The sequence below is a fragment of the Podarcis tiliguerta genome (assembly GCF_965153285.1).
Source record: "Podarcis tiliguerta genome assembly, chromosome: 12".
Taxonomy (NCBI): domain Eukaryota; kingdom Metazoa; phylum Chordata; class Lepidosauria; order Squamata; family Lacertidae; genus Podarcis; species Podarcis tiliguerta.
In genome coordinates, this window is record NC_139545.1 from 40,699,279 (window position 1) to 40,712,495 (window position 13,217).

Genomic DNA, 13,217 nt, shown 5'->3' on the forward strand with positions numbered 1-13,217 from the left:
ATAGGTTAACTTAGTTGGGTCAGAACATGATTTCAAAGGCCAACAAAGCAGAACAAATCTATTTTGTTGTAGTGCCTTCTTCAAACTGTGGTTGGTGCTCTTGTAGAAACACCAGCGTCATACTGAGTGGTTTCTTGGCAGGAACTTGGTAATCTGGGGCATTTGCTTGTGTTACAAGAAGAATTATGCCATGCCACCTTGCAACCAGGGTAAAATGGAGAGGCATTGGAGGGAGTTGTTGCTCAAATCATTACAATTATGGAAACACTACTAGAAACCAGCTCAGCAGAAGATTGTGAATGCACATGGCAACGTGGTTGTGTTTATCTCATGAGAGGGCTAAAATTAACGTACCAGCTTTTACCTGTTTTTCTTGTGTATTCATTCTTGCACATATGCACCTGAACTAAGGCTGATGTCTGTTATAGCCTTATTAAGTTAGGTGAAACTGTCAAGAGCTGTGAGCAAGCAGTCCTGGGGTTGCTTGAGGTGGAAGGGACCAGCTCCCAGAATTCTTTGGGGGAAGCCATGATTGTTCAAAGTGGTATCTTATGGCTTTAAATGTATGGCTTGAATGTGATCTATGCTCTGAAAGTTTGTCTAGAGTCAAACTGAGCAAATAATAATAATAATAACAATCCAAAGAACTAGCTTCCTTCTGCATATCAGAGGTGAACATGTGCATTTTGGATGCTTATTGAAAAAATAACCAGATTAGGAACAACAACAAAATTACCCATAGTGCCATCTTGTCAATATTTCTTACAAAAACAACAATACACAAATTATTGTACAAGATGAATTCTGCCAGTGAATCAAATAAGTTTAGGCCAAAGATTCATGCATGAAAATGCCATCTAAAAATAACATGGAAATTACGTTAAAAAAAATAATGTATGGAGACATTGTAAGATAGAACACATTTAAAGGGCCAGGGTTTTTTTGTTTTGTTTTGTTTTCTTTCTTGTGCCTCAAAATTCATCTCCTCTTTCTCTTTGAAAACCAGAGGATGTCGGATACCTGTGAAAGTCAAATGACAATTGAAGAAAGAAAGCAATTGATAAGTGTTCAGGAAGAGGCTTGGAAAGCGAGAGGGAAAGGAGCAGCCAATGACTCGACACAGTTCACTGTGGCTGGCAGAATGGTCAAAAAAGGTCAGTGAATTTATTCATCCTTTCTAACTGGGAATGTTTTCAGTGATAGAAGTGAGAAGCAAGCAGAGGCAGATATGCCAAGGAACATTCAGTTCCTCATAATCTCTGGAAGCCGCTCGTTTCAATTTCCCCCTACATTATTTGTAGAGTCATTTCAATTATATTAAAAGCACAGTAGGATGATGAAACGGCAAAATATTTGCATTCTGAAGCTGATTGTATGTTGAGTTTCCCTTTATATGCAACTTGAACACCCTGTAACTAGACCTCAGGATGCTGTAAATAAGATCTAAGCAATCAACATCTGATCACATCGTGTTAGGATACTTAACCAAGGAGTTCCCTACTTGCTTTTGGGAATTGCCATTATCTTTTCTCATCACCACATCTTCCTGCAAAAAAATGGCCCTTACCCCAGGCTTTTGTGAATGCTTAAAATATGGATATGCATGGTCCCAAAGGAGACCATAACCTATATCTGCATAATAGTGATTATGGGGAGAGCTTCCTGGGTGAAATGTTTAGGCATGCTAATTCGCTAAAAACTGAAGCATCTGTTATGTAATGCAAAACTGAGCATCTGCTTATTCCACAGGCTTAGCATCTCCTACTGCCATAACACCTGCCGCATCCCCTTTCTGCAACAGACTGAAGTCAACAACACCCATCTCAAAACCCCTGGAAGGTGGGTCATTAAAAAAAATGAAGAGTATGATGTCTAATGAGAGTAGTTTTGATTCTCATTAATCTCAGCAACTGTTTCCATTTTTATTTTGCTTAGAAATTGAAGCTAGGCCAGATATGCAGTTAGAATCGGACATGAAGTTGGATAAACTGGAGACTTTCTTGGGGAGGCTGAACAACAAAGGTCTGTAACAGTTTAAGGCATTTTGTGTTTTAGCTCACCTTCCTTACTTCTGCTGATTTAGTAGTTCTGCTAAGTATTTTCTTCACTGCAGCAGTGGCTTGTGAGTCACATGTCTACAACATCCACTAGCAAAGCTGTGCTTAGTTCAGGACACTGGTGGAACACCATGGCTCCCCAGTATAAAAAGCACACTTACCACCTTTGTTTGTTGTTCTGCCTTTTTTTTCTGTGCTGTACTCAGCGGGTTCCCAGGCAGTTTTCCATCCAGGCAGTGATCCAGACACCATACCTACTTGGCTTCAGGAAACTCGCTGCATCATTTGCATTCAAGATTATTTGCCATGCAATATATTTATTTTAAGAGATCATGAATATTGTAACTCATAAGAAAATGTCCTGCAAATTTCATTTTTGTTTGATTGTTTATTGTTTATACAAATAGCTATTTGGGGGTCGGGCCACACAATATATGGCTTGCACTGGGCACAATTATAATTAGTTCTGACACTGCACTCATGACTTCACTATAATCTGTGCTTTCAATTCTAGCTAAGCTTTTCAGTTTTCAAGCATTGCTTGTATTACCCCAGTTGAAGTCCACAAAAAATTCTCATCCCCTTCTTAAATGGCAGGTCCTTCTTTGAAGAAATTTGAAATGGCAGTGATGTTGTTCCTCTGCACACTTAAGCAGACTTCCCATTGCTACTATGACCAAGAGGAACTGCCAGGAGTGCAATAATTGGAAGCTATTGTTGCTTATTTTGTTCTGTGTCTTGAGAATATAAGGGAACTCCTGTTGGATGGCGCCAGTCAGTCATCCATCCAGTCTGCAGATGGGGGAACCTGTGGCCCTCCAGATGTTGGATTCCAGTTTCCATTAACCCTGGTCAGCATGGCCACTGGCCAGGGATGATGGTAACTGGAGTCCAGCAACATACGAAGGAACACAGGTTCCCATCTCTGATCTAATTCAACGTTCTGTTTCACACAGTGGTTAACCAGATGCCTCCAGGAAGTCCACAAGCAGGACACAGAGGCAGTAGCGCTCTCCCATTGTTGCTCTCCAGCAGCTGGAATTCACTGACTTTCTCCCTCTGAACTAGGAGGCTCCATAGAGCTATAATGACTAGTACCATTGCTAGGCTAATCCTTCCTGACTTTCTCTCATCCATTTATAAAGCTACTTTAGCCATTTAAGTGTTCCTTGTTGTCTTCTTTGTCTGCATTTACGCAGGGAATGGATGTTGTGTGTCCCTTGGTATCTTGCACCAATACTAAGGGTGGGTTTTTAAAAACAAAATAAAGCAATGGAAAGATATTGCGTTTCATTTTTTCTGTAGTCGGTGGAATGCAAGAAACGTTGCTGACAGTCACGGGGAAATCTGTGAAGGAAGTGATGAAGCTGGATGATGAAGAAACATTTTCCAAGTTTTACCGTTGCATGGATTACCCCACTGCCTCTTTGCCTTTGGACCTGGATGAAGACTTTGATGCCATATTTGATCCTGATGCACCAAAGTGAGCACTTTTTTTCCACACACCTGGGGAGAGAGATGCTCCTGCCACTGCCAGAGTTCTCCTTCGCCCCTTCCGTTTGCTTTATGCAGTGCTAAACGACTCCTACTGGAAACAGTTAGGCTGCTATGAGCTCTTGTACTGCTATCTCTTCCACACCTGCAGTGAAAGCCCCAGGCACTCTATTATTATTATTATTATTATTATTATTATTATTATTATTAGTCTTCCTCTCTCTTCCTTTGTAGAGCTAGGAGTGGTGGTGTTAGAGAAGGCAGTACCAGTTCATCATTGCTTGAAAAGGGAATGCTAGGATATAAAATTCTTCAGTTTAAAGACTAAAATATCAGTGAAGGTGTTGATTTCACCTTAGTCCTCCTGGGATCATTGTGGTTTGCATGACCAGTGTATTAGGACTTATGCACCAGCAGCATTTGACTGTGGTGACAGAGCCTGTGTGCATGTATATTTCACTTACATCTCATCTTTCTTTCAAGGAGCTTGGGAGGGGCAGTGCATCAAGAGATTGTTCATTGAGCAAGACCACATCTATTGAGCTTCTAGGGATCTGAATCCAGCTTTGTATCAGGGCCGTAGCGCTGTTTGCCAGTGCCCGGGGCAGGTGCAGAGTGCATCTCCCCAGCCCACGCCACCACCAGGTGGGCGCTCATGCACTGGGTGGGGGTGGCGCACGGAGGCTGCTCTTCACCTGGCCCTCGCTGCCGCCACTCGAACCCATGTCCCTGAGATTAAGAGTCTCATTCTCTACATTGCCATTGTAATTAATGCTAAGGAAGCCATAGAATTGAAAAGGCAAATGCTGGCAGGTAACAGTCCTTTCTTATTGTTGTTGTTGTTATTATTATTATTATTATTATTATTATTTATTAAATTTGTTACTCGCTTTATATTGCCCAAGGGAACCCAAAGTGATTTTCAAAGAAACAAAAAGTCCAAATGGATAAATTAAATCCAAAGGAGGGGGGAACATTAGAAACACCCCACCCGCTTTTAAAAGGCCAAAGGGCTGTTTAGACATCTAGATGCAGAGGCTGCAATGCATGCCTTCAGAAAAGGCTGCATGATGTCTCTGCTTCTTTCAACAGGCACGCATGGCATTTTATTGGTGCTACTAAGCATGCACATTTTGTGCGGCATCCCACACACGCTCCTCAGCAAAATGCCATCTCCTGTTTTCTTATTTAATCAGGATTTAGCATTTCTATGGAAAATCAGATATTGAAAAGAACAATACAAAAATAGCAAATCTGGATTAAATGGGGGGTGGGATGGAATTGTCAGTATTTTCATTCTCTCCCGTTGCTGAGTGTGTGACTATTAGATCACATGCTCTGTGTGTTTACATTCTATACTTTCAAAGCATGAGAACGGAAGACACTGTGTACCACTTCCACTCTCTTTGTTCTTTGTTCTGACTCTTGTTCTCTCTCGTTGGAGAAGAGAGACACACCATGATTGCTCTTTATTTTGATCCTGTAAATAAATACCTAAACTCAGATGCCACGTGTCTGCAATCTCAGCTTCTGCTAGGACTCTGATGTTTACTACGTGCATGCATTTTTGGATGCATGTCGTGCTTGGACGTCCGGAGGGGTGAATACTGTGCTATGCGTTCCGGACCGGTGCCGGGAGAGGGCTGTCTCCCACTGAAAAGTACCAACAGGAATAGGAGGTAGCATTTTGATGAGGATAGATTCTTGTGCACACTGTGCAAAACTGACATGCATGAGCAGCATTGAGTACACAATACACTGCTGTGTTTTGGAAGCTCCCAGCGTTTCATGGAAGGCGGATAAAGTTTGGGTTAAGCATGGGTCTCTTTGTTTTCTCAGGTTGACTTCTTTGGTAGCAGAGCACAAACGTGCAGTGAGGCCCGTGCGCAGAGTCCAGGCTTCCAGGAACCCTTTAAAGATGTTAGCCGCAAGAGAGGACATTCTTCATGAATACACAGAGCAAAGGCTAAATGTGGCTTTTATGGAATCAAAGCGGATGAAAGTTGAAAAAAGTAAGTTTGGTATCCCAGGTGCTCCTTTCGTGTGCTACAGATGCAGTGTTCTCAGAATTTATGGTTTGGCTTTGAAGCGTAGTAGTATTGCTGTAGAAAGAGCACTATGACCTTGGGCCAATAAATACGTTTTTAAACAATACACAATATCCATACCAAAATCAGATGCATGTGAAGAGGGGAGGAACAAGATGGGAGCATGTGGACATAAAGATACTTTTCAGGCTGATGAACCATAGTTTTTTGGCATGAGACCCTTACATTACTACTACTACTACTACTACTACTACTACTACTACTACTACTGCTACAATACAATACTTGTAAGTTACTTGGAGACCTTTGGGTAACAAGCAGCTAATAACAACCTGGGAATATACTAGAGGTCTGAGTATTTACAGATTACTTTACCTTAAAATAGGCAGTGCCTCAATAATTTTAAATGAATAGTGCAGGCAGGGAGAAGAGGTTGTCAGTCATTGCCAGGGGTGTGTGCCTATATGTCCTGGAAAAGAACTTCAAACACACCTGAATCCCATTCATTGACTAAGTAACTATTATGCAAAAAATAATGATGATGCAATTTTCCTTATAGACTTGTCCTATATAAATATACAGTGGTACCTCAGTCTACAAACTGAATTCATTCTGGAAATCCGTTCTTAAACCAAAGCGTTCTTAAACCGAGGGGCGCTTTCCCTACTGAGGCCTCCCGCCGCCAGTGCCCTCCACCATTCAGCTTCCGAGGCAAAGTTCACTAGCCAGAACACCTACTTCCGGTTTTGCGGAGTTTGTTGCCCGAATAGTTAGTTAACAGGACTGTTTGTAGACCGAGGTACCACTGTATAGGAATTTTAAGACCTAAATGCTTCCATTTTTCACCATTATCTAGAAAATTTCCTCCTGGAAATGTCAGGTTCTTCAGATTAGTGAATAACTTGAGCTCAACCTGTTTTTTTGTTGTCTCTTTCAGCAGCAACAACAAAAAATGCTGGAAATGAGCCATGCATGAAAAAAACCTAAATAAAATTTGGAAACGAAACATAATGTGGTTTCTTTGTTGTTTTGTGTGTGTGGCTTTCTTTCTTTTTCTTTCCCCCTTGCTTTTTTCTGTCTTGTCTGTTGTTTTTTTACTTCTACTGTTTTAAGTGTCTGCAAACTCAAATTTCTCAGAAGTAGCACTTGCTGGCTTAGCGAGTAAGGAGAACTTCAGCAATGTTAGTCTGCGTAGTGTCAATCTAACAGAACAGAACTCAAACAACAGCGCTGTGCCATATAAGCAGCTGATGCTCTTGCAAATCAAAGGTATGTGAAAGAGCTATTATTTTCTAAAGTTTATCTGAAATGCAGACTTTAAGGAGTTATATGGGGAACTGAGGAGGAACAGCATCCATATACTGTGGTTGGGGGCTGCGGCAAATGTAGATAAATGAGTGGTCATCTTAAGCCACCCTAGGAATTGGCCCAACAAGTATCATTGTTGTAGTGCCTGTGTGTTCAAAGCACTTGGCAGGCAGGCTTCTTCTTGGAACAGCTTGGCTCAGCATCAAATTCACCTAATAGTAAGGACCCCCTGTTCCAAAGGTGTTGCAATATTCAGAAATTTTCCCTCCACCTTCACAACAGGTGAAGATGGGGTACTGGTTTTTTTTTTTGTTTTGTTTTTGAAAAAAACGTATCATGTTGCCTCTTACATAAGGAGAGCCAGCTGCATTAGGCCAGTGGCCTATTCTTGCAGTGGCCAGACAGATCCCTATGGGAAACAGCAGAGCTCAACAGCATCCTTCCCTCTTGCAGTATCCAGCAAATGATGTTCAGAAGCATACTGCCTCTGACACATTTTTCCCCTAAACTAAAAGGTCCCAAGGGTTGTATCCAATGAAGTTCCACACAGACTAGACTCATTGAAATGAATGCAATTAAGTTAGTCATGCCCATTCATTTAAATGGATCTGCTCTTGAGTATGGCTATCATTGGATATAACCCCAGGTATTGAAACCTTGGCTCACAGATTGCAGCTGCTGGGTTATTTTGGTGATCAAGTTGCGTTCTTCTTTATGCACAGGAATCCTCTACTCCATAAGCTACTCTTGCATAAAGCAACATTGTGGAAATGAAGTATTAGTTATTTGTTCCTCCCCCAACCACCTCAGTGTAATCAAGCCCGGAAGATGGCTTTAGTACAGTCGTACCTTCGACTTCCAAAACATTCCATTCAACTTCTTAAACATTCAGAAACCAAAGCACGGCTTCTGATTGGCTGCAGGAAGTTCCTGGGCTGCGGAAGTCCAACCGGACATTTGGGTTCCAAAGAACGTTCGCAAACCGGAATACTCACTTCCAGGTTTGTGGCGTTCGGGAGTCAAAACGTCCGAGTACCAAGGCGTTCAGGATCCAAGGTATGACTGTACTTATTTATAGGAATGCAACTAGTCTGGGTTGTTTTTTTCTCCCTTTCAATGTAGGAAGAAGACATGTTCAAACAAGATTAGTCGAGCCAAGGGCTTCATCGCTTAACAGTGGCGACTGTTTCCTGTTACTTACTCCTCATTTCTGCTTCCTGTGGGTAGGGGAGTTTGCAAATGTCATCGAGAAAGCAAAGGTTGGTGCTTATAAGCATTGAGATAACAAAGCCCTTAGTTCCTGGGGAGTTTCTTCTGTGGGCAAGATATAGAATAGCTGTTTGTAACATGTGAAATGTGGGTGTAACTGATGGGGCAGTTCTCTTCCTCCTCCTTGCTGTCATTTTGTGCCTCCAGTCCCTGCCCAAAAAAATGATGGTGTGGGTTGATTTTTATATATATTAAAAATTGCATTGCAGTTTTCCTGTTTTTTTAAACAAAGCAAGCATTACTATTATTTATTATTTATGAATTTATACACTGCTTACATGCCAGAATGGTTTTTAAGCAGTATAATATATCAAGTTCCTATGTTACTTACAAAAATCCAGAGGCATCATTTAAATCAATAAAACCACATTTAAAAACCACAAAGAAATTGAGGGGATAGAAGAGACAGTGGGAGTCGAAGCTGGTGTTAATGGTTTGTAACTTGTTAAACCTTACAACTGAGCAGATGAAATAATTCTATGTGTGGAGGAGAAGGAATACAAGAATTCTGCTTGTATTCAAATGGGAGAGGGAATGCTTTGAAGATGTTCTCTTTGGCTTCTGGGTTAAATGGGATGAAGTCCTCATTGAAATACAAACAAGAGAGCCTATATGCATCTGACATAGTTTTTATGTTCAGTATCGTTTGTCTAATAAAAACAGCAGAAAGCTCCCATCCTCTTTCTCTCCTCTGAACTGAGCTATTATCCCACCAGCTGAGACAAGCCTATTCAGCTAATCGTGTTCAAATTTCTTAGGCTTCAGAACTTGCAACTTTAATTCAGACAAAGCGAGAACTTGGCTGCCGGGCTCCTTATGTGCAGACCATAGAGGAAGGAATCAATACGCACACTCATGCGGCCAAAGACTTCTGGAAACTGCTCGGTGGCCAGACAAGCTACCAGTGTAAGGCTCTTTTTTTTTGTTTTCTCCATCTCAGTGCTGGCTTTTTTTTTGGTAAGAATATCCAAGAATTGCTTCTTCCAAGTTAAACTGACGTGACGTTTTGTCTTGCCTGCTCATTTCAAGCTGCTGGAAACCCGGAAGAAGATGAAATGTATGAAGCTGCAATAATAGAAACAAATTGCATTTACCGACTAGTGGATGATAAACTTATTCCTGATGATGACTACTGGGGAAAGATGCCAAAGTGTACGCTGTTGAATTCAAAAGAGGTATAGTAAGTGGTGCTTTGAAGTTCGGTGGCAGCTCTGGCGCTCCTTTTGGGGCGCAAACAAGCATTGCCTTTTAGTACGATTTCCTAGGATATTTCCCCCTTAGGACTCTGCTGATTCTGAAGTAGGCCCAGACCAGCCCTTGAGTGATTGCACACTGCCTTCTCCTGATAACTGAACAAGCACCCTTGACCCCCAAATCACAAATTAAATCTAAGAGTGCCCATGTCAGAAGATAGGAACTGTGAGAACCAGGTGATATTGTAGGAAGTAGCATTCATGGCTCACTCTTCTAAGCCAAGGAAATAAAACATATTTACAAGGCATACAAACAGGCACTTTTCACAGAGCTACAAGTGGGATAAGTACAAACCTTAGTGCTTGCCTTGAATGATGCAGATGTTGTAGTTTTTCGTTATGCAGCTGTAAATATACAAAACTGTAAATTGGGGTGGGTGGAGGGAGGCAAGACAAGAAGCCATTTGTGTAGCAGACCCCAGCAGCAAATCAATTATTGCTCAGAAATGAAGCCTGAACTACTCATTATGGGGAAATGAGTGGGTGCTGCTGATCCATTTCTTCCCAGTAAACATGCATACCATTATTTTTGTGGTGTTATTGTCAGCATTGTTTAGCTGCACTGCTCAGTTTTTACTCAGCATTTCTTCTTTTTTGGCTAAATGAATGACTTCATTGTTCGTTCTCTCTCCTCCTCCTCCTCCCCCCTCCCTTCTCTCCCCTCCTTCAGGTCTTGGTGTTTGATTTTGGTAGTGAAGTGTATGTTTGGCATGGGAAGGAGGTCACGCTAGCACAAAGAAAAGTGGCATTCCAGCTGGCCAAACACTTGTGGAATGGCACCTTTGACTATGCAAACTGTGACATCAATCCTCTGGATCCTGGTGAATGCAACCCCCTTATTCCAAGGTATCAACCCCAACACTATGATTCATAATGCTGAATTTGCTCCCTCTTTTGATACCTCCATAACAAACATTGCCATGAGCTAAGGATCTGAACTGCTTGCAGCTTAGAGCAGGCTTCCTCAACCTCAGCCCTCCAGATGTTTTGAGACTACAATTCCCATAATCCCTGACCACTGGTCCTGCTACCTAGGGATCATGGGAGTTGTAGGCCAAAAACATCTGGAGGGCCAAGGTTGAGGCAGCCTGGCTTAGAGGGTCTCCTCTAACTTTTGCTAATTCTTGTGCGTTTGTGGGAAGAAAATGATGGCTTCTGCATTCACCCCAGCCATTGTTAAAGAACATGCAATGCTTGTGCCAGTACCAGACAGGAAACACGTTTGGAAAAATAAATATTGCAGACTTCCTTCTCAGTATATCCAAACAGGGTGTGTATCTCACTGCTCTACAGCTCCTCATTCACATTTTTAAACAACCCTGCATCAGAACTGTGAAGAGTGTTTTTACCTACACAATCTTGTGTTCTTGTAATTCTCAACAAAAAAATAGAGCTTTCAAAGTTGAATTAAGCAAGACATCTAGTACTATTTTTAAGCTGTTGCAGCTTTTATTTTATAGTGTGAAACGTTGATTGACGTTGGAGTGTTTTCTGTGTTTATATATATCTATATCTATCTTTTCTGTAATGCAGAAAAGGACAGGGACGTCCAGACTGGGCTATTTTCGGCAGGCTCACAGAACACAATGAGACAATATTATTTAAAGAAAAGTTTCTCGATTGGACCGAACTGAAGAAACCAGTTGAGAAGAACTCTGGCGAATCCCCTCAGAAGGTGTCAGAATTATATACTTATTTATAGTAGTTTTATTTGTGTAAATTATGCATTGCCAATCAGGGCATGAAACAAACTTTATATTGTTCCACAAAGCGAACCTGTATGAGAGATTGTATTGTGTCCATTTTACAAATGGAAATACTAAGCTCTAAGAGATGGATTTGCCCAGGGGCTTACCCAATGAATTCATAGAATCATAGAATTCTAGAAAGGGACCACAAGGGCCATCTAATCCAACCCCCTGCAGTGAAGGAATCTTTTGTCCAATGTGGGGCTGAAACCCATAATTGTACCTGGGGATTTCACCATAGCTACTGCGATGCACTTGTCCTCTGTACTAAGATGACATGATGATTATAACATTTCTTGTGGTCCCTTATGAAGTAAAAGAAACTGAGATTGTCAGGTGTGAGGCTAGATTTCACCATTATAAGCGTTATTTCTATTCATGTAGTCTTTTATTCCATGTCTTCTGAAGGTTAATTTTGTGATTGACAACCAAAGTGAATTGCTGATGAACCCCTGTAGGCTTCTTTAGTATGATGATAAGTGCTTGACATCTGGCTCGTTTGTTATCATAATGTCATAATGGGCTTTCTGAAATTGCTGTCTAAGGGGAAATATGCTTTGTGTCTTGTTGCAGGAGGAAACCAGGTCTGACGTTAAACCATACGATGTCATGCGAATGGTCCCTGTGCCCGAGACAACGGTTGGCACGGTCTTGGATGGGATGAACATCGGCCGCGGCTATGGATTCATTGAGGGAGATGACGGCAGGCAATTCGAAATCATCACTGTCTCTGTGGATGTCTGGCATATATTGGAATTTGATTATAGCAGGCTCCCTAAGCAAAGCATCGGGCAGTTTCATGAAGGCGACACGTATGTGGTCAAATGGAAGTACCTTGTGAGCACTTCAGGTTAGTGAAAAAGCCTCTAATGAAGTATTGATTATTTTTTTTTAATTGGGTAAAGTTGATCTGTGTTGCCTGTGAGGCACTTAACTATTCAAGCACATAACCAACTAGTTTTGTTTTTCCGTATATGAATTGCTAAAAATGATCTTGCTGTTGAGGAGGAGGGCAGGATGTAAACAATGTCCTTTATGTATCTTTTTGTGATCTTTATTTTTTATTTCAGGAGGTAACTATCACCCTTTTACATTTGACTAGTTTTTACACCGTTTCTGAATGATGCTTAATTATACAGCAGAATAGCTAAAACATAGTTATTGGTTGTTTGCTACACCTCCTGAGTGAGCTCTTCATTCATACAAGAAGCCACATATCATTTATGAAAAAGGATATACAGTATCAACAATTTAATTTTCTCTACATACCTCTGCACTATGGGAGGAGCCCTTTGAATATTACCTTTTTAAAAATAAGTTTTACTCAAGTGAATTGCACTCTGTGCATATTTTACCTGCACAGAATTCCAATGCTGCTCAATAATACTGAACGCTCACCCCCACCCCCACGAAATATATAGCTGTCAAAGACTGTTAAAGTATGGGAAATGGCATAGAACACTTATTTTAAGGTGGTAACATGATGAGGTTGCAGAATATCACACACATACTGCAGTTGTCTTCATTTTTGCCCAGTAATGCCGTTTACTTTTTCTTATGGTGCTTTGAGAAGTATAAAACTGCTGGCCAATCTGCAGTTTTCCTGCATGTATTTTTGTCTGCCAGATCAATTTTCCCCAGCAGTTCTTTGCAGGAACACTTTGCTATGCTTTCGTCCTAATGTTTGTGAGACGTAAAATTGAGTTATGCGTTGGGCACGTACTCCTCAGGTTATAGCCTCTTTTGACTTTGCTTTGCAGTTGGGAGCAGACAGAAGGGGGACCTACAAACCAGGGTTGTTGGCAAAGAGAAATGTGTGTACTTCTTCTGGCAAGGGAGGCACTCCACCGTCAGTGAGAAAGGAACATCTGCATTGATGACCGTGGAGCTGGATGAAGAGAGAGGTGCTCAGGTAAGCAAAGCATGGGGCTGTCAAGTTCTTTTGCTTTCAGCACGATGTAGATCAGAGGTGGGGTAACTCAGAGTCAGGGCCCAACGCGGCCCTCCAGGTCTCTCTGTCTGGCCCTTGGATCTCTCCTA

General features: G+C 41.5%; 1 protein-coding gene across 50 annotated transcripts in view; it reads left to right on the forward strand.

The window, feature by feature from the left end:
- Nucleotides 1-13,217, forward strand: part of SVIL (supervillin) — a 146,225-nt gene that overhangs the window by 118,190 nt on the left and 14,818 nt on the right. For all 50 annotated transcript variants that reach the window (XM_083405930.1, XM_083405912.1, XM_083405914.1 and 47 more), the window contains 13 exons: nucleotides 1,007-1,154; nucleotides 1,750-1,839; nucleotides 1,936-2,022; nucleotides 3,363-3,540; nucleotides 5,391-5,563; nucleotides 6,713-6,868; nucleotides 8,030-8,166; nucleotides 8,935-9,082; nucleotides 9,206-9,351; nucleotides 10,100-10,275; nucleotides 10,963-11,104; nucleotides 11,751-12,027; nucleotides 12,938-13,089. In XM_083405930.1, the coding sequence (XP_083262056.1) occupies nucleotides 1,007-1,154; nucleotides 1,750-1,839; nucleotides 1,936-2,022; nucleotides 3,363-3,540; nucleotides 5,391-5,563; nucleotides 6,713-6,868; nucleotides 8,030-8,166; nucleotides 8,935-9,082; nucleotides 9,206-9,351; nucleotides 10,100-10,275; nucleotides 10,963-11,104; nucleotides 11,751-12,027; nucleotides 12,938-13,089 (2,010 nt within the window). The remainder of the gene's footprint in view (nucleotides 1-1,006; nucleotides 1,155-1,749; nucleotides 1,840-1,935; nucleotides 2,023-3,362; nucleotides 3,541-5,390; nucleotides 5,564-6,712; nucleotides 6,869-8,029; nucleotides 8,167-8,934; nucleotides 9,083-9,205; nucleotides 9,352-10,099; nucleotides 10,276-10,962; nucleotides 11,105-11,750; nucleotides 12,028-12,937; nucleotides 13,090-13,217) is intronic.